Source organism: Nelumbo lutea, chromosome 1, assembly GCF_056320005.1.
Source record: "Nelumbo lutea isolate HS-2025 chromosome 1, American lotus-T2T, whole genome shotgun sequence".
Lineage (NCBI taxonomy): Eukaryota > Viridiplantae > Streptophyta > Magnoliopsida > Proteales > Nelumbonaceae > Nelumbo > Nelumbo lutea.
Genome location: NC_142684.1, coordinates 15,659,251 through 15,680,893, shown reverse-complemented (window position 1 = coordinate 15,680,893; position 21,643 = coordinate 15,659,251). Strand labels below are relative to the sequence as shown.

The 21,643-nt window shown below is 40.2% G+C and overlaps 1 protein-coding gene across 6 annotated transcripts in view; it reads right to left on the bottom strand.

Moving 5' to 3' along the window:
• LOC148873674 (SH3 domain-containing protein) overlaps positions 1–21,643 on the bottom strand; it is a 103,331-nt gene that overhangs the window by 57,471 nt on the left and 24,217 nt on the right. For all 6 annotated transcript variants that reach the window (XM_088978750.1, XM_088978759.1, XM_088978785.1 and 3 more), the window contains 4 exons: positions 21,125–21,194; positions 20,895–21,043; positions 19,754–19,855; positions 19,366–19,563 (listed from right to left, as the gene is read on the bottom strand). In XM_088978750.1, coding sequence (XP_088834876.1) covers positions 19,366–19,563; positions 19,754–19,855; positions 20,895–21,043; positions 21,125–21,194 — 519 coding nt within the window. The remainder of the gene's footprint in view (positions 1–19,365; positions 19,564–19,753; positions 19,856–20,894; positions 21,044–21,124; positions 21,195–21,643) is intronic.

Below are 21,643 nucleotides of genomic sequence, written 5' to 3'. Positions count from 1 at the left end.
CGGCTGCTTCTTCTCTCTCTTCTCCCACTCCCGCGGAAAGAGAATCTTTTGTGGGAGGACCATCTAGGGTACCAGAAGGGTGTCTGTGGTGCCTGAAGGGAATTCTCTCATATTTCTTCATCTTAAAGTGATTTTCTAGCCCTTTTTTGGAATTAATAAAGGGTCACGAAGTTGAAAACAAATCGGGGAGTGAGATGGGACAAGGAGAAGGAGGTGTCAAAGACCTTTTTAGGGCTAGAACCATCACTACAGTTAAGTTAGATGGTACAAACTATTTAGAATGGTAACAGTCTACAAAGATGGCCATTGGTGCTCATGGAAAGTTGGGGTATGTCACTAATGAGGAAGTGAAACCCGAGACTAACTGCTCCTGGTGGGTACAGGAAAATTATATGGTAATGACTTGGCTGTGTAATTCTATGCTGCCCCATATAAGTAAAAACTTTTTGTGGGCAAATACAACTAAGAAAATTTGGGATGGGGTTGCAGAAACCTAATCACAGAGTAAGAATGTTGCTAGGGCCTACCAGTTGAGGAACCAGGTTATTGCTACCAAACAAGGAGATAAACCTATTGTTGTTTATTTTTCGGCCCTTAAAACCCTATGGTAGGAAATTGACCATTTGGAGACAGTGGTTTGGGGAAGTAGTAAGGATGCAGCTACCTACCAAAAGCTCTTAGAAAAGAATAGGGTCTTTGAATTTCTTGTTGGCCTTAATCCCGAGTATGACATTGCAAGGCAACATATCCTTTCCAAGGATAGTGTTACTCTCTCTCAGGCATATGCCTTTGTATCAGGGGAAGAGAGTAGGAGGAATGTGATGATGACGAATTCGGGTCTTGAGTAGTCATCTATGGTTAGTATTGTGAAACCTAAATAGAGTGGATATCAGGGTGGTAGTGAAATTAGGGAGGAATATAAGAGGGACCTGTTCTGTGACTACTATAAGAAGCCTAAACACACGAGAGGTACCTACTGGAAGCTTCACCCTCACCTTGTGCCGAATGGACTCAAAGATAAAAAGGAAAATGTTAATATGGCAGTAACTGGTGACTTACCTGGGCCCCCTACTACAACTATGGAGACTGTTGTAGTTGTTGCAGTGAAAGCCGAACTTGAGAGATATGGGCAGTTACTTAATCAGCGAGATATAGTTAGCCCTAATCCGTTATTAGGTGGACAGCTAGGTACAAGTGGATCTGGTGGTGGACATTCTACTTCCTTTGCTCATACAGGTAGTTCACATGCCACTACAAACTATGTTTCTACTACAGGTAAATAGGGACCTCCTTGGATTATAGATTTTGGAGCCTTATAGCATATGACCCATAGTTCCACTATTTTCTCCTCTTACCAACTCTGCTTCGGTAGAGACAGAGTTTCTATAGCCGATGGAACCCATGTTCCCATTGCTGGGAAGGGGTCTATCAAGATAATTGATTCCATTTCCCTACCCTCTGTCCTCCATGTACCTAGATTGAGTACTAACTTGTTATCTGTTAGTAGTTTGACTAAGAACTTGAATTGCTCAGTGATTTTTTCTCCTGATCATTGTTCTTTGTAAGATTTGGTTTCAAAGAGGATGATTGGGAGAGGTCGTGAGGTGAATAGAATCTACCTTCTAGATGCTCTTCCAGATCATCAGAGTCATCATGTTAGCAGGGATGTTGAGTCAGAGTCTGTGGGTAAGATTATGCTCTCGCATAATCATTTGGGACATTTGTCTTTTCTTTATTTGTGTTTCTTATTTCCAAAGTTATTTGAGTCTGTTGATTTGTCTAGCTTGGAGTGTGAAGGTTGTCAGCTTGGAAAACATTTTAGACATTCATTTAAAGTTAGTAAGAAAAGGTGTTCATCTACTTTTGATGTTATTCATATTGATGTGTGGGGACCATACCATGTTCCTTCTATGGGTGGCTACCGGTATTTTCTTTTATTTGTGGATGATTTTTCTCAGTTTTCTTAAATTTACTTGATGAGATCCCCTGATGAGGTACCATCCTTGGTTCAACAGTTTCATCAGATGGTGCTGACACAGTTTGGGGTACAAGTGAAAGTGTTTAGATCAGACAATGCCAAGGAATATTTTGAGAAGAACCTTGCTTCATATCTATTAGAGTATGGTGTAATTCATCAGAGTAGTTGTTCTTACAGTTCACGGCAAAATGGTGTAGGAGAAAGGAAGAACAAACAAATTGTTGAGATTGCGATGAGCATGATGATCACATCTACTGTCCCAGATCAATTTTGGGGTGATGCAGTTCTCACTGCAGTTTTTCTGATTAGTAGGGTGCCTTCTCGTGTTCTTGGATTTAGCACCCCATTCAGCCTCCTTTTTCCTGAGGGGGAGATGTTCTGCATTCCTTTCAGGGTTTTTAGTTGTGCTTGCTTTGCTCATGTTCTTGGTCCTCACCACTCGAAGCTTGATCCGAAGGCAAAGAAGTGTGTTTTTATTAGGTATGCAGAAAATCAGAAAGGGTATTGTTGCTACGACTCAGTCTCTGGGAATCGATATGTTACTATGGATGTCACCTTTTTTGAGTCCACATCTTTTTTCCCAAAGGGTTCTTCTCAGGGGGAGTGTTTTGGGTAAGGAAGTGAGCAGCCTATTCCTCTTCCAATTCCAACCCCTATGTCCACTCCTGTGTCTGACCCTCCTATGTCACCTACCTTACCACCTCCCTTGCATCCTGTTTCTTAGTGCTACTTACGACAGTGCCTCCACAGGGAGGTTGATTCCATTGCAGAAGAACCCACATTACTTCCTATCGATTCCTCAGAGATTCCAGATTCAGCTGACACTGACTCAGGTATTCCTCTTGATCCCTCTGATGTTTCAGTTCCTATTGATTCCACTAACCCCATTACAGATGACATGGACCTTCCTATTGCACTAAAAAAAGGGAAGAGAAAGTATACTGCTCATTGTATCTCATAGTATCTCTCCTACAATGAACTTTCTCCTTTTTATCGAGCCTTCCTTTCTTCCCTTGACTCTGTGTTTATACCCAAGGGTGTCAGTGAGGCTCTCTCCAAACCTGAGTGGAAGACAACTATGCGGGAGGAAATGGCAACTTTAATTAAGAATCGAACGTGGTAGATTGTGGATCTACTAGAGGGCAAGGAGATTGTTGGATGCAAATGGGTTTATACAGTTAAATACAAGGCAGATGGATGCATAGAAAGGTATAAGGCTAGACTGGTTGCAAAAGGGTACACTCAAACCTATGGCATTGATTACTTGGAGACTTTTGCACCAGTTGCAAAAATGAATTTTGTTTGGATCCTTCTCTCTCTTGCTGCTACCAAGGTTCAAAGTATCAACACGTATCGGCCCGTATAGGCCGATACGTATCGTTCCAAGACCCCTCTGATATACCCCTACAGTGGGTGTATTAGGGGTCTGACCAGTTCAGGGGGTGGAGGATCCCTAAACCGCCCCCCTGAACTGGTTACGAAAAAAATAAAAAAAGGCACAAAACGCAGTATCGTTTCGCCCAATACTCCCCTACCAACGTATCGATATTTTGAACCTTGGCTGCTACATACTCTTGGCTCCTTTTTCAACTTGATGTAAAAAAATGCCTTTCTTAATGGAGACCTACAAGAAGTATATGGATCTTCCTGTTGGTTTCTACAGTGATGCTAAAAAGGGGAAGGTATGCAGGTTGAAGAAGTCTCTTTATGGTTTAAAACAATCTCCCAAAGCGTGGTTTGACAGGTTCAGGAAAGCCTTGATTTCTTTTCAGACCATACTTTGTTTGTGAAGCGGAGGGGGTCCCTGGTGTCAGTTCTAATTGTTTATGTGGATGACATTGTAGTTACAGGAAATGACTTGAGTGAGATTGATAGTCTGAAGAAGAATTTGCATAGAGAATTTGAAATTAAGGGTCTTGGGCAGCTGAGGTATTTTTTGGGCATTGAGGTAGCAAGATCAATGCATGGAGTTTTTATTTCTTAGAGGAAGTATGTTCTGGACCTTTTACAAGAAATAGGGAAACTTGGAACAAAGGTAGCTAGTACTCCTATTGATCAAAATCACAAAATTAATGCATCAAAAGGTGAGCTGGTGAAGGACATTGGGAGATATCAGAGACTAGTGGGATGACTGCTATATTTATGCATGACAAGACTTGACATCTCTTATGCAGTGAGTGCGGTGAGTCAATACATGCATGCCCCACGAGTCTAGCATTGGGAGGCTGTTGACAAGATTCTTGCTTATCTGAAGGGACACCCCGGTAAAGGCATACTATTTGCTGACCATGGACAGTTGAAGTTAGAGGCTTACACAGATGTTGATTGGGCAGGATGCCTAGATGACAGAAGATCTACATCAGGAGTTTGCACTCTTGTTGTAGGCAATCTAGTTTCGTGGAAAAGTAAGAAACATACAGTTGTGGCAAGGTCAAGTGCAGAAGTTGAATACAGAGCCATGACACATGGAGTTTCAAAGCTTCTTTGGATTCGTTCCTTATTAGGAGAAATTGGTATAAAGGCAAAAGAACCTATGGTGTTGTACTGTGACAATCAGGCAACAATTAACATTGCCCACAACCCAGTTCAGCATGACAGGACAAAGCACATTGAAGTGGACAGACATTTTATAAGAGAATGGGTGACCTCAGGGGAAGTCTGTCTTCCATACATTGCTTCTGATTTACATCTTGCTAATGTTCTTACAAAAGGTGTTGCAAGAAACAAGCTGGAGCATGATCTACACAAGTTGGGAATGTGTGACATTTACTCCCAACTTGAGAGTGAGTGTTGAGTTTGGGCCGATTTTAAGTTATTGGACCCAGCTTTGTTTTATTTTTATTTTAGTTATTCAGTTAGGAGGTTATTGGGCCTTAGGCCCATTAGTTTATGTTGTTTTAAGTTGTGACTGTTCAACTACTTAAAGTAGCCACCCTACTAAGGGTATCTTTGCAATCTTTCGTTCTTTTATTTTGAGTATATAAATCAAGAGGGGTTGGCAGCCAGAACTATTTTCAATTCTGGCGACATCCCATTCTCTTCTTCTTCTTCTTCTTCTTCTAATTCTTCTTCTCTCTCTCTTGCTGAAACCTTTTGGCTTCTACTACTTTTCTTCACAAAGCATACATCGGAATCAATTATCAGCAATTTCTACTGTATTCTCTATTGAATTGTTTTCCCATAGGGGCATTTTAGTCTTTTTCTATAAATCTGGTGGCATTTTTGTAATTTATGCATGTTATAATGAATAGAACAACAGTGCAGGTTGATAGAAAGGAGAAAACAGTTTGTATCTCCTCCTTGAGACCTCTTTTTCTTCTTCCTTATACTTTCTTCTTGCTTTCCAATGTGTAAGACAGATTTTCCAACCTTTTGCCATCTTTTTCCTCCTCTTTTTTCCCTTTATTCTCAAGTTTTAATATGGTATCAGAGCTGTGAACTCGCTGGTTACTGTTCACGCCTCTTTTTGTGCCCTAGGAGTTGAGAACTCTTCGAGACAAGCTGCCTAAGGGACTGAAAAGGACTGGTCATCTCTAAGGAAGAGAGGTTTTAGTGCCTTGAGTTGATCAGTTTAAAGTGTTTGCGATGGTGTACTAAGTTTTTCTTTGCTGCAGCCCTAGATGTGAGTACAGGTATGCGTATTGAGTTCAGCGGTTTTGTGACGGTGTGTGGTGTTTAGTTTGGAGAGTTGTTGTGTGGGAACTCACTTCCTATGGTGTGTGGAGTCTTTTGGTACTCTGGAAGTGTTGTGTAAGCCATTTTTTGTTGGATTCTAGGGCTGCAAACTACCATAGCAAGGTACTGTTGTACCACTTTTGGGACTAAAGTTGTACTGTGTTTTTACATCTTGCGGTTGGTGATAGTGTTGTTAATTCTTGTTGTTTGGTGTCTTACCCTTCCTATGGCCACCTCCAGTAATAACTTCAAGCCCGTTGTAGTAGTGCAATCAGACTTTAAGAATACCTAATTAACCACCATTAAACTCAATGGTACTAATTATGTACCATAGGCTAAATCTATGGAAGTTTCTTTGATTGCTAGAGGGAAGTTGAAATATGTTAAGGAAGATCAACCAACGAGTGGGTCTAAGGGGTACAGTGAAAGGGTGCAGGAAAATGCTCATACTATGACTTTTTTATGGAATAGTATGTGTAGAGAGCACTGCTGTGGCCCCCACTGTGTTCGTATGGCAGCATAGCATATTTTTTTTGTTAGTTATGTCAGTGTTAGTTGGTAGTTATTTCAGCTTGTTGTTACAGCTTGTTATTTCAGCTTTATTATTAGTTTATTTGCCATGTAAGCAATAAGGGCAATTCAGCCCTTTTACAATTAGTCAACATATATAAATATTAAGAGTGGGTCGGCAGATCATTATGATTGACCCTCTCTCTCTTTTCTAAAACCCTTTGTGTGCTTCTACTTTTCTCCCTCTCTTCTTCTTCTTCCTCTTTTCTTTTACTTTCGAATTCAAAACTGATTGTAGTCTTGATCGACTACTTGGTATCAGAGCAAGGATTAGGGTTTCTCGTGTGAGTCTAAGATCCAGCCAACCACATGAGAGTTGCCTAGGGCTGGAAGACTATACAGATGCTGATTGGGCTGGGAGTGCTGATGACAGAAGGTCTACCTCTGGATATTGTGCCTTTGTAGGAGGTAACCTTGTCTCCTGGAGGAGTAAGAAACAAAGTGTTGTTTCTCGTTCTAGTGCTGAAGCTGAATATAGATCTATGGCTAATGGTGTGGCTGAAATCCTATGGCTGAAGTCATTATTTGAAGAGTTGGGTATTGATTATGAGAAGCCCTTAATGTTGTATTGTGAAAATCAGGTTGCTATTAATATAGCTCATAATCTGGTACAGCATGACAGAACTAAGCATATCGAAGTCGATCGACATTTTGTCAAAGAAAGGGTTTCGTCTCAAGAAGTGTGTCTCCCGTATATCACCTCCAACATGCAGCTCGCAGATCTTCTCACCAAGGCTGTTCCAAAGAAGAAATTAGAGGCAGACCTATGCAAGTTGGGAATGACAAATATCTATTCCCAACTTGAGGGGGAGTGTAGATAACACTGATGTGGACCCCACTGCTGTGGTCCCCACAGTGTTCGTATGGCAGCATAACATATTTTTTTTTGTTAATTATGTTAGTGTTAGTTGGCAGTTATTTCAGTTTGTTGTTACAACTTGTTATTTCAGCTTTATTATTAGTTTATTTTCCATGTAAGCAATAAGGGCAATGCAGCCCTTTTACAATTAGTCAACATATATAAATATTAAGAGTGGGTCAGCAGATCATTATGATTGACCCTCTCTCTCTTTTCTAAAACCCTTCGTGTGCTTCTACTTTTCTCCCTCTCTTCTTCTTCTTCCTCTTTTCTTCCTCTGAAATCTTTTCTTTTACTTTCAAATTCAAAACTGATTGTAGTCTTGATCGACTACTGTATGGAAAATAACATTAGTGTTTTTTTTATCAGCAACTCAAGAAGTTTTATTTAGATTAAAGAAGAATAGAGTACACCAATAATTTGTTAGGACAAAGACTCTTTAAAACAAAGAACCCCCATGCAATTAACATTGAACCCAAAACAAATGATGTCTAAAGACCCTTTACAACAAATGATGTCTAATCCATCCACCAAACAATTAGCAGACCTCCTAAGCCATCTTACAAGGATTTACATATTTCTTGAAAGAGGAATCTTCTGAGTTCATTTCTGAATCGCCACAAGACCCCCTCTCCTTTTTTCAACCAACCAGTGACTATTTTTAATCCCCTTCAACAATCAGCCTTGTAATTCCCATATCCTTAGCTTTTTGCACCCCAACAATAGCAGCCATGAATTCAGCTCTCACTGAATCATCTTGATCAATAGGACCTCAAAACAAACCACAAATATTCCCACTCCCATCTCTAAACACTCCACCAATTCTGCAAGGTCCTGAATTGCCAAAACTACTTCCATCAAAGTTCAGTTCCATCCATCCACCACTTGGAGACACCAAGCCTCTAGGACCTTTTGTTTCCTAGAGGAAGAAAGAGCAATCGACCTCCAGTTTCGGAAGAAAAAATCTTCCATTGAGAAATATGAGAATAATTTAAAAGTTTTCACCTAATGTGCAACTCTTACAATAACAGCCTCCAATATTGCCTCCTTATTCCTTTCTCTCTCTTAAAAGATTCTTAAGTTCCTTTCCTCCCAAACTGACCACACCACCACTGCCCTTGCACACTTCCATAAGATTCTACCTGTTTTCTTTGTGCTCCTCAGAAAAGATGGACTAAAGAGCTCTTCCAAGCTGACAGGAGGGATTCACCTCCAACCAAAAAGAGAGCAGAACCATTCCCAAATACAACAAGCAAAGGGACAAGAGATTAAAAGATGGAAACTTGGAAAGCATTCCCACCATTCAACTTACACAAAATTCACCAATTAGGATGCAAGCACCAATTTGGCCTGTTCTTTTGCAGCATATCACATGTGTTGATGCACCCATGATAGAATTCCCAACAAAAGGCACTGATTTTCAGGGGGATAGGGGCACTCCAAACTTCTTTCATAGGAAAGGAATGGGGAAGGGAGGTGGACACAAGGGAAGAGAAAAAGGATTTACAGGTAAATGACCTAGAGGGGCTGAGATACCAAACCTTACTGTCATCCCCTATATCATCAAGGACAAGGCCATTCAAAATAATTAACATGTGAGACATTAATGAGATTTCCGACTCTCAAAGGTTTCTCACTAACCCCAAATTCCAACCCTCCCTAGGGGAGGAGGTAGACCCAAAAAAATCAGACATAGGTTTCTCCTTGAGACTAGAGAGAGAATACAGAGAGGGAAACATATCTTTCAAGGGAATATCCCCAACCCAACACATCTTCCCAGAATCTTATCCTATTATCAGAAGCTAGATCATTCCTGACATGCTCAAGGAATTGAGGAAGGATACCACATACTGCTTTTTCATGGTGTAGCAAGATTAGTTCTTTGCAGAATACTGGCATCCCATCTATTCCTAGCAAGCCCATGAATACTTGAAACCACTTTGTGCCACAACCTATCACTCTCTAAGGGGAAGCACCACAACCACTTACGTGAAAGATGTGTGGACATTGCCAAGAAAATTTCGGAGCATGCCCAATAGTTGTATTCAAGACAGGACAATGTCAGAAGGATCTATTAGCTGTATCAGGATTATTTTTCTCTCCAACAGGGTTAAGAGTGTAATGGAGTACTATGCTACTCTGAAAAGTTTACGAAATGAGTTGAATGTTTACTAACCTCTCTCCCCTGATCTAAAGGTACAACGGGCTCAAAGGGAACATTTAGATGTTACTAGATTCTTGTTAGGACTGAGATCTAAGTTTGAACCTGTGAAGTGGTGATCGCCATTCCCTTTCCGATGGCAACCCCAAAATGATCATTCTATCACTTTAGAGAAGTTTTCCTTAGTAGCAACCAAAGATGGTGGCAGAAGAGGTGTTAGGGGGAGAGGCGCATATAGAGGTGCCGATTGTTTTAGGGTTGGTCGTTATGGAAGGAAGAGGTGGTGGAAGAAACAGTGGTGGTTGTGGTACTGTGAGAGAGTGCACACATTGTGGCTGTGAGGAGCACATAGTTGCTTTATGTTATGACTTGAATGGTCCATCTTCCTGGGCTAATAGTGTCATAGTTGAGGATGACAATAATATGAATGATGTTCTGATGAGCTGCCTGCCATAGGAGTTGGTAAGAGCAATGAACTGGTTTCCATCACTCGTGAGGAATATGAGAGACTTTGTCAAACCTCTTGCCTTCCAAGATACTATCCTTGCTAAGTCAAGTACAATTTGTTTAGTTTCCAGTTCTAACCATTCACCATGTATAATTGATTTTGGAGCTTTAGATCATATGACTGGATCTTCATATCTTTTTGATTCCTTGTCTCCACTCCCCATTGCACAAACTGTTACCTTAGTCGATAGCACTTCTTCTCCCATTAATGGCACTGGTAAAGTTTCCCTTGGTTTTTCATTAGTCTTACCTCTGCTTTTTACATCTCTAAGTTTCCCTTTAGTCTCTTGTTTGTAAGTAAACTTAATAAGTCATTAAACTATTTAGTCACCTTCTTTCTATCCTATTGTGTTTTTCAGGATCTTACAACAGGGAAGATGATTAGTGGAGGTCATGAAGTTGGAGGATTGTACTACCTAGATGTCGATGGTCGATCGAGAGCTCCACTCATCTCTTACTCCTCTCTAGTGGCATTGCCATTTGGGTTATCCTTCACCTTGAATTTTGAAGAAATTAATCCTTAATTTGGCATCACTATCTAAGTTGGATTGTGAAATATGTCAACTTAGCAAGTATCATAGAGCCACTTTTGTTTCCAAGGAAGATAATAGAGTCCAAAGTCTTTTTGATCTTGTCCACTTAGATGTTTGGGGTCCTAGTAGTGTGTCATCTTATAATTGATTTCGATATTTTGTAACCTTTATTGATGATCATTCAAGAATGATATGGATATATTTAATGAAAGAGCATTCATAATTGTTCTCCATTTTCCTTTCCTTCCATGCTGAAATTCAAAATCAGTTTGGTGTTTGTATTAAAGTATTTCATTTTGATAATACAAAGGAGTATTTTCATAGTTCCTTTCAATCTTATTTTGACACTCACGGAATTATACATCAATCTTCTTGCTCCCACACCACACTCCTCAGCAAAATCGTGTGGTGGAATGAAAGACTCGACACATTATTGAGACAACTTGTGCTTTATTACTCCAAATGTTTGTTCCTAAGACCTACTAGAGTGATGTTGTTCTCACTTCATACTTCCTGATCAATTGTATGCCCACATCAGTCCTTGATGGGGACTCTCCATTCTATATCTTGTTTCCTTCAAAGTCCCCCTCTCTTCCTTTGTGTGCTTTCGACTATGTTTGTCTTGTCCATCACTTGGGCCTTGGACATGATAAACTGAGTGCCTAGTATATCTTTATGGGCTACTCTCGCACACAAAAGGGATACAAATATTATGATCCTATCCTTCGTAAGTCATTTGTTGTTCCTAATGTCACCTTCTTTGAGAGCCTTCCTTATTATCTGGACATGAACCCTCTCCCTTTATTCCCATCCCATCTGCTTCAGGTGATGTGTTTATCCCTCTTCCCACTATTGAGGAGCCTATTTGACCATCAATTCATAGATTGTACATCAGACGTGAGAGCTTGCACCAGTTCCTACACTACCTTAGACTCTATCTTTTGCCCCTCCACCAGCATTGGAACCATCAAAAGATCCCCCATCATTGGATCTTGATCTTCTCATTGTTGTAATGTAAAGGGAAAATATACTTGTACTAACCATACTATCTCTCATTATTGTTCTCTTGTTCGTTTATCTACTACCCATTTAGAAGAAAGCAATGGATGGTGAATTTCAAGCTCTCTAGTCTAACCACACATGGGATCTTACCTTCTTACCCTGGGAAATAGGTGTTAGCTATAGGTGGGTATATACGATCAAACATAGGCAAGATGATAGCATTGAGAGGTTCAAACCCTGGCTGGTGGAAAAAGGCTATAAATAGGCCTATGGAGTTGATTACTCTAAGACCTCCCCGGTGACTAAGTTGTCATCTATATGGGTTATTATTTCCCTTTCCATCCACTTTGATTAGCCCTTGTACCAGCTTGATGTAAATAATGCTTTCCTTAATGGTGATCTTCAAGAGGAGGTACACATGAAGCAACCTCCTCGGTATGTTGCTCGGCAGGAGGCTGGTTTGGTATGTAAATTATGCAAGGCAATCTATGCACTCAAGCAGTCACCATGGGCCTGGTTTGGTAGGTTCAGCAATGTTGTACAGGAGTTTGGTCTCAAGCAATGTGGAGTTGATAATTTAGTCTTTAGTAGGGCCTGGTTTGGTAGTGATAATACGATTAATGATTTGAAACAATTTTTACAACAACACTTTCAAACCAAGGATTTAGGATCCTTGATGTATTTCCTAGGTGTTGAAGCTCGCTCGACCTCAAAGTGGGGAATCTCCTTGTCACAATGCAAGTATGTTTTGGATTTGTTGGACGAGACCAGTCTACTAGGGGCTAAACCAGTTGAAATCCCTATGGATCCTAATGTGAAAACAACTGATAGTTAGGGGGAGCCATTCAATGATCCTAGAAGGTATAGGAAGTTAGTTGGGAAACTGATTTATCTAACCATTACCCATCCTGATATCTCCTTGCATGTAGGGGTTCTAAGTTAATTTATGCAGAATCCCATAGTCATTCACTGGGAAGATGTTGTAAGAGTATTGAGATACCTAAAAGGTGCTTCAGGTCGGGGATTACTGTACAAGAAAGGGGGAGAATTAACCTTAAAGGAATATTTTGATGCAGATAGGGCAGGTTCCTTAATGGACAGAAGTTTACTACAAGGTATTGTACCTTTTTTGTGTAGCAATCTCATTACTTGGAAAAGTAAGAAGGAAAGCGTAGTTGCTAGAAGCAGTGTTGAAGCTGATTATAGAGCAATGACCCACACCACCTATGAGTTGATATAGCTGAAACATCTCCTTTAAGAGATGGGTATTTTTATAGGGAAGCCTGTCAAGTTGTTTTGTGATAATCAAGCCACTACTCGTATTGCTTCCAACCCAGTTTTCCATGAGAGGACCAAACATATAGAAGTTGATTGTCATTTTGTAAGAGAAAAAGGTGACAAATGGTGATATTGTGACTCCTTATGTCAAGTCAGAAGAACTAGTAGACTTGTTTACAAAGATTTTGTGTTGTACTAGGATGGATTATATTTGTAACAAGCTGGAGCTCTATGATATATATGCTCCAGCTTGAGAGGGTGTTGAAATGTTTGCCCACAGGGGTATTTTAGTCTTTTTCTATAATATGGTATTCCCCTATCAAGGATCACTTAACAGGGGTATTCTTGTAATTTATACATGTTATAATGAATGGAACAACAGTGCAGGTCAAGAGGAAGGATAAAACAGTTCGTATCTCCTTGAAACCTCTTTTTCTTCTTCCTTTTACTTTCTTCTTGCTTTTCACTATGTAAGACAGGTTTCCTAACCTTTTCCTTTTTTCTCCTTTATTCTCAAGTTTTAATATTCTCAACAAAAGCTTCTTTACTTGTGTATCTGACTATGTGTCAATTGTCATTCTAGCATTTCCTCTCCTCCCAAGTGCATCACAAAATATAAGTTCTGGAACCATTAGCCTTGTTAAAGTGAGCCGAATAGAGGTAGTTTAGTCATCTCATGTTTGTTAAGTACCTTGCTTATGTGGCAGTTTTATTAGAGATACTCTGCCCACACTTAAGTAAGGGCAGTTTAGTCTTTGTAAAGGTTATTAGAACTAAATAACCATTAGGGGGTCGAATGAACAGTGTACGAATCAGTTTTGACTAAACCCTCCTGTTCTCTCTTTCTCTTTTCTTCTTCTTCATCTTCTTCCTTCTCTCCTGGTTCGGGTTACTGTAGCTGCATTCGAAACATGGTATCAAAGCAAGGTTCCTGACCTACTTCAGTTTGTAAAGCATCTCAGCTGTGTTCGTGACACCTTCTTCTTCATTTCTGGTTAGTTAATGGAGAGAACTGGTTCGCCCTAGGTCTGAGACATCACAGCTCATTTCTCTTTGCTGCACACAGTCTTCTTCATCAAGGAAAGTGATTTCAGCAGTGAATGGTTGGTTGATACTCTCAAAGGAAGGTTGGTTATCCAGTCCTTTTGTGTTGCTGGTATTTCTGGGTAGAAACCCTCCAAGAATCAGTTAGTACTGATTAGAACCTAGAGAACTAGGTTCATTGTTGCCCTAGAACAGGTTGTGTACAGTAGCCGAATGGTGTAGCGGCTGCTGTAAGTGGTTGAGTGGGTTAGGGCTGCTGCAGGTGGCTGAGTGGTGTAAGGTGTAACACGGTGACCTAGCTGAGTTCTTTGTGGTTGTGTAATGCCCTCTATAATGTGTTAAACAAGTCTGAATTGGGTGTAGCAGATTTGACTGTGTTATGGAGCTTGTGGTGCACAACTTCTATTGAGTGGTTGTAAGAGGGCCTACATGTGATTAGTGAGTGCTAAATTGATGCTTATGCGGTTCATCGGTTTGTGAAGACAACAGTAGTGTGAACAAGAACAAGGCGTGGGCTCTCACTGTTGTGTTTAGGGGCTGCAATAGGTGCTGAAATATCAAACTGTGAATAACATTAGTCAGCTAGTAGCTGAGAAGTCAGGTTAGAGGCAACTGTGAAAGAGTACAATGGCAGCAATAGGAGATGGGTACAATGATCAGAAACCTAGTGTGGTGGTTTCCCCCGACTACCTAGGGGTACAGATGACCTTAATAAAACTGAATGGGGAAAACTACGTTCCATGGGCTAAATCTGTGGAAGTTTTTCTCAAGGCAAAGAGGAAAGTGAAGCATGTAAAAGATGAGAAGCCACCGGCTGACTCTCTAGGGTTTGATGATTGGGAACAAGAAGATGCTCAAATCATGGCTTGGTTGTGGAATAGTATGGAGCCCAAAATTAGTGCCAACTTCGTTTTCCTTGATACGGCTAAGGATATATGGGAGCATGCTAAGAAGCTATATTTTGGACAAGATAACATGACAAGAGTATATCGGCTTTATCAGGAGTACTTTGATTTACAACAAGGAACCAAAACACTAGAAGAGTACTATGCCTACATGAAGAATATAAGGAATGAACTCAATGTCTATCATCCCCTCACTCCAGATATTAAAGTTCAGCAACGGCAAAGGGAACAACTAGATGTTACAAGATTTTTAGTGGGGTTGAAGTCAGAGTATGAACCAGTTAGAGCCCAAATATTAGGGGGCTCTTCTCTTCCTACACTTGAGGAAGTATTCTCAAGGCTTCGTAGAATTTCTATGGGATAGACAAAGAACTCCACACAGTCTGATAAATCAGCACTTGTGACAGCTAGAGGAGGTGGACATAGTACAAGAGGGGGAGGTCATGCTTCCCGAGGAGGCCATGGCAGTTCCATGATTGGTCGGGGTGGTTGTGACTCAGGGGGAGGCCGTGGCTGAGGGAAGAATAACTTTACAAGGAAGTCTACTCATTGTGGTAGGGAAGGACACATAGTGAATTTCTATTATGACCTACATGGCCCTCCCTCTAAATGGGCTAATCATGCTGTAGCAGGTGAGGTTGATATCAGTGATAGTAAACAGGCAGACCGAACTCCTCCCACATCTACATCTACTTTTGGGAGGGAGATGGTGAGTGTACCGCGTGATGAGTATGAATGGTTCCTTCAAACTACTTTACAGCATACAACTGCCACACTTGCCCAATCAGGTATTGCTTGCATGTCATCTAAAACCCCTCCCTAGATTATAGCCTCTGGAGCCTCAGATCATATGACCGGGACTCCAGGTGTGTTCTCTTCTTTTTCTGAAACCTCCACATCACAAACTATTACACTTGCCAGTGGATCCTCATCTCCCATCTGTGGTGTTGGTAATGTTGACATGGATTTTGTACCCTTATCATCTGTTTTATATGTACCTAAGTTTCCATTCAATCATATGTCTGTTAGTAAAATAACCAAAGCTCTTAATTGTTCTGTTACCTTCTTTCCTTCCACTTGTGTTTTTCAGGATCTCAAGATGGGGAAGAAGATTGGTGGGGGGCATGAAGCTGGTGGATTGTATTATCTTGACGGTGGTGGATCTTCAATTGCTCTTCAGACTTCACTTACTCCTCTACAATGGCATTGCCGACTGGGACATCCATCTCTCAAGGCTCTCAAGATTTTGGTTCAGTCATTGAGTTATTTGTCAGTTTTGCAATGTGAGTCATGTCAGTTTGGGAAACATCGTCGTGTGTCCTTCAGTCCAAGAGTTGAGAGTCGTATGTTGAGTCATTTTTCTTTGGTTCATTCAGATGTTTGGGGTCCAATCAAAACAGAGTCTTATAATGGGTACAAGTATTTTGTTTCCTTTATTGATGATTGTTCAAGAATGACATGGATTTACTTAATGAAAGAAAGAAGTGAGTTGTTTTCCATTTTTCAAATATTCCATGCTGAAATACACACACAATTTGGTGTTCCAATCAAAATTCTCCGTTCAGATAATGGTCGTAAATACTTTCTTACTTCATTTCAACAGTATTTAGAACAGCATGGCATTATTCATCAGACCTCATGTGCATTCACCCCTCAACAGAATGGGGTAGCTGAACGGAAGAACCGTCAGCTTCTTGAAACTGCTTGGTCTATTCTTCATCACATGAATGTTCCTAAACAGTTTTGGAGTGATGCTGTACTCACTGCATGTCTTCTTATTAATCGGATGCCCTCTTTCATCCTTCATGGTCGGTCCCCCTTCTCTATCTTGTTTCCCACTTTATCTCTATTCCCATTAACTCCTCGTGTCTTTGGTTGTGTGTGCTTTGTCCACAATCTGAGTCCTAGAATAGACAAGCTAGATGCACACTCAATTAAATGTGTCTTCCTTGGCTACTAATGGACTCAAAAAGGGTACAAGTGTTATAATCCCATTACCCGGAAGTGTTATGTCTACCCTGATGTCACCTTTTTTTAGTTTGTCCCCTTCTTCTCAAGTCTTGAAGCACCTTTGTCTCCACCCATAATTCCTCTTCCTCTTCATGTCAGTGATCCAGTTCAAGATGTTGTTGTTGGAGTAGACCCATCACCTCATCCAGTGCAGATCACCACCAAACGACCACCAATCCGGCAAGTGTATACACGTCGAACGACACCGGCCCCTCCTCCAGCTTCTACCTCATCTGTGGATCATCTCATGGCTCCTATTGTTGAACCTTCAGACCTTGACCTACCCATTGCCTTACGGAAAGGTAAACGCAGTTCTACCCTCCATCCCATTTCTAATTTTGTTTCATTATCTCGTCTTTCTACCTCACATCGCTAGTTTGTTTCACTTTTGTCCTCTATTTCCATACCTAACAATGTTCAAGAAGCTCTTAGTTCACCTGGGTGGTGGCGGGCAATGGAGGAGGAACTTTCTGCTCTTTAACATACTCAAACGTGGGAACTTACTACTCTCCCACCTGCTAAACATGCTGTGGGCTGTAAATGGGTGTATACTGTGAAATACTTTCTAGATGGTAGTGTGGAGCGTCTGAAGGCCAGACTTGTTGCTAAAGGTTACTCACAGTTGTATGGAGTGGACTACATGGAGACATTCTCTCTAGTGGCTAAGATTGGTTCTGTTCGTGTACTAATTTCCCTGGAAGTTATGTATGATTGGCCGCTGTTTCAACTTAATATAAAGAATGCCTTCCTCCATGGTGATCTTGTGGAGGAGGTATACATGGAGCAACCACCTGGGTTTGTTGCTCAGGGGGAGGATGGTAAGGTATGCAGATTGAAGTTCAGTGAAGTGGTGAAGAGTTTTGGAATGAAGCAATGCCAGGTTGATCACTCAGTGTTCAGCTATGACTCAGAAGCTGGGAAGATCCTATTAGTGGTCTATGTGGATGATATTGTCATTACTGGCAGTGATAAATTGGGGATTGGCAAACTAAAGGTATTTCTGCAAAATCATTTCCAAACAAAAGATCTTGGAACATTAAAGTATTTCTTGGGAATAGAAGTTGCTAGGTCAAAACAAGGTGTAAATCTATACCAAAGAAAATATGTTCTTGATCTATTAGAAGAAATAGGACTGTTAGGTGCAAACCGGCTGAGACCCCTATGAAACCAAATGTTAAGTTGAGCAGTGATACAGGAGAAGTATTTGAAGATCCTAGAAGGTATAGACGACTAGTGAGGAAGCTGAACTATCTGACTATCACGAGACCTGACATCCTTTGCAGTCAGTGTGGTGAGTCAATTCATGCAGAACCCTCGTATACCTCACTGGGATGCAGTTCTCAGAATTGTAAGGTATCTAAAAGGAGCTCCAGGCCGTGGACTATTGTATAAACCAGGAGAAAAACTTAAAGTAGTGGGGTATATAGATACAGACTGGGTAGGCTCAGTGAATGATAGAAGATCTACTACAGGCTATTGCACATTCCATGGAGGAAATTTTGTGGTGTGGAAGAGTAAAAAGCAGACAGTTGTGGCCAGAAGTAGTGTTGAAGCTGAGTATGGGGCCATGGCACATACTACCTGTGAGTTAATGTGGTTGAGGAATCTTCTACAAGAAATTGGGTTTCACATGGATAAACCTATGAGACTGCATTGTGACAACCAAGTTGCACTCCATATCTCATCCAATCATTCATGAGAGAACAAAGCACATAGAGGTTGATTGCCACTTTGTGAGGGAGAAGGTCCTTGCTGGAGAGATAAACACAGAACATGTGGGCTCAAATGATCAATGGGCAGATTTGTTTACAAAAGCTCTAAGCTCAGGGAAAGTGAACTATCTATGTAACAAGCTGGGATTATATGACATATATTCTCCAACTTGAGGGGGAGTGTTAAAGTGAGCCGAATAGGGGTAGTTTGGTCATCTCATGTTTGTTAAGTACCTTGCTTATGTGACAGTTTTATTAGAGATACTCTGCCCACACTTAAGTAAGGGCAGTTTAGTCTTTGTAAAGGTTATTAGAACTTAATAACCATTAGGGGGTCAAATGAACAGTGTACGAATCAGTTTTGACTAAACCCTCATGTTCTCTCTTTCTTTTTTCTTCTTCTTCATCTTCTTCCTTCTCTCCTGGTTCGGGTTACTGTAGCTGCATTCGAAACAAGCCTAATCTCTCAATTATCATAATTTGGAGGTCGAAGGAGATACCCAAATTGTTGTAGGATGGCTAGGGAAAAGTGATACAGGATTATGGGCTTACATATGCATCATGAGGGAGATTAGGCTGCTGGCAGAGGAAGGAATTGATTATTTGGTCCCTGAGGGGATCTACAAGGAAAATAGATGGGTGGCTAGTGGTACTAGGCCAAACAAAGGAGTGTATCTGGGACATCACCATGTAAAAACGTTTCTCTTTAACACATCAACAGAAGCTATTACATTTACGGATAGAAAAATCCAAATATATCTGCATGCATATGTGTGTGTGTGTGTGTGTGTGTGTGTGTGTGTGAGAGAGAGAGAGAGAGAGAGAGAGTAAACCAAAAAGAGAAATAAAAAAATTCTACAAATATATGGGGGCTGAAAATAGCTCAAGAATATTAGGGGTGCAAGTCGGATACCCAATTTGAAGAATTTACACTGTATTGGGCCTGAGGTCCATTCAAATTTTAACAAGATGCCAACCTGAGCCCACCCAAGTTGCACCCCTAAAGAATATCATGATGATTACACCTCAAAGAGCATGGAGATTGCATGGAAGAAGACAAATGATATTTTATACTTCCATTCACCTCCAATAACACCACTTCTTAATGGAAGTAAGAAATAAAATAATTACCATTAAAAGAAGCTTTTGGAAAGTGATTTGCTGCTGTTGAGCCTCAACTGATGACATTGCTGCTGTTGCTTCTTTTCCCAAAGCCATCATAGCAGATTTTAGCTCAGACAATTTTGCTTCTGCATTTTGAAGCTTTGCATCACTATCTGAAGAAGCTCCCCCCTCCCTTCTTGATCGCCGTCTTAAGACTTCAACTGCCTGATGAGTACATATTTATAACTTATTTACCACATTTCATATTATAATGCCCAGATGCACCAAAGACACAGATGGGCATGGTTCTACTACACTACGAATACCAAACATAACAAGGCAGCCATGTAAAGGTATCCGGTATCATAGAATTCATTTCTTTAGCAGAAAAATAATTTATACGCAAAAGTAGTACCTGAGCTTCCACCTCTTGGCGGATTCTTTCATAACGGTGTGTCAAGTGGCGAGCATCCTCTAAAGGAGCTCCATTTATTAATGCCCGTAGTGGCTCAGAGACCTACATATAGAGAAAGGAGTTCTAAAATTAAAATAATGGCATAAGAGATGAAGAAGGATAAAGTTTTTAAGATATCAAACAATAATTGAAAGGAACCTTAACAAGTAACCATTCTTTGTATTTTTTAGGTATGTGATTAGTATCTGAGTATAATGTTAGATTCTAGGAATTTATTTGGTTGGATGACATAAATCAACATAAAAAATTTCCTAAGCTCTATAGAATACCCAACCACTATGCTCTGCTCATTGGTTCTTGTAGAATCATGATGAGTCTGAGTTCTGTTGGAATTTTGGCATTTTCATAAGGGTTCAAGAGACTCAGAAAGCAGTAAGGTCACTCCTATTTTTTAATAGATAAGAAGTTTCCACTTCTTCTCAAGGTTTTAATTTTCAGGTTTAAGATCCCAAGTCTAAAGGGGTTTTCTCTTTGGTCTCTTTCTTGAAATCCCTTTGCAGTGGAATTGTTTGTCCCTTGAATTTCCCTTATAAGTTTCTCTTTAAGGCCTATATCCCTCCTAACATCAGAGCTTTCTTTTCTGAGGCAACTGTTAGGGTAGAGATGAAGTTTTCTTCCTCACCATAAGTAGGTAGGTTACTCTTCTCTATATCTCTTTTTCTTTTTCATTCTTTATTTGTTCTTCCTTTCTTCTCCTCTCTTTCTTTGTTGTTGTTCTGTTACTCAGCCATGTTTATTGAATCCATACAATTGTATGCACACTTGCAATGCTTATTGGCATGCATTCAATATTAAAACTGTAATCATTAGACATGCCTTTATCCTTTTCCTTTTTTTTTTTCTTTTTATGCATGTATATTCATGTGCTATCTAAGCAAAGCATGTAATTTGTCATAAAGAATTCTATTTGCAGTGAATAGGGTGGAATGGCAGAACCAGAATCATGTTGACCCATGGTTGGTACAAAACTTTGTTGAGTCAAGTTGAGTTAATAATTCCATTTGTAATGACTAAGGCAATCAAATGCTATGCCTTTGCATTACTAAAACAATTAGACAAATGAAAGAAGTGAATAAATAACCTGATCGCCAAGAATCTCAAACAAATGTTCCCTCTCTTTTTCAATTGAAATGTGTGAAGTACCAAACTGAAGTGCAGCCCTTGAAAGAGAAAAGCCGGAACCTTGATTTTCATTTCCATATCTGCAACAATCTTCTGCCAGTTTTTTCCCTAACAAGTGAAATTTCAAAAACTTATATACCTTCTGATGAAGAAGAGAACCATGCGATTGTGAAGCAAAACCATATTCACCTATTTCCATTTGCTTCAAGCTTGTTGTTATAAAATTTTCAACACCCCGAACAAGATCCCTTTGAAAATGCTGCACAAATAGAACTGCTGATATCATCCAATCTGATGAATATCTGCTTTATTACATTTTTGCAAAAGAGGATGTTGCCCATAGAATTAGAGCAGAGTGGTTAAAGTGGAGAGGTGTGCTGTGCTATGACCAACATATACCAATGAAACTAAAATGAAATTTTTCTTAGGCAGGAATAAGACCAGTAAAGTTATATGGAAGAGTGCTAGGATTGGATGGGAGTTGGATAAGCTGGGTTAAATGAAGGTTGAAAATCATTCCTACCCACTAACCACCCATATCCATTATTGACCCTAATGGCAACCATGCATATTGATTATAACCCAACCTCAACTTAAAACCCCTGGAAATTGACAGTTATAGCAGTCTGTTTCTTATCTAAAGGGGCCTACCGTTTAGATAATTTGATATGATGCTAAATGGAAGACATGTTATAGATACGCTATGGT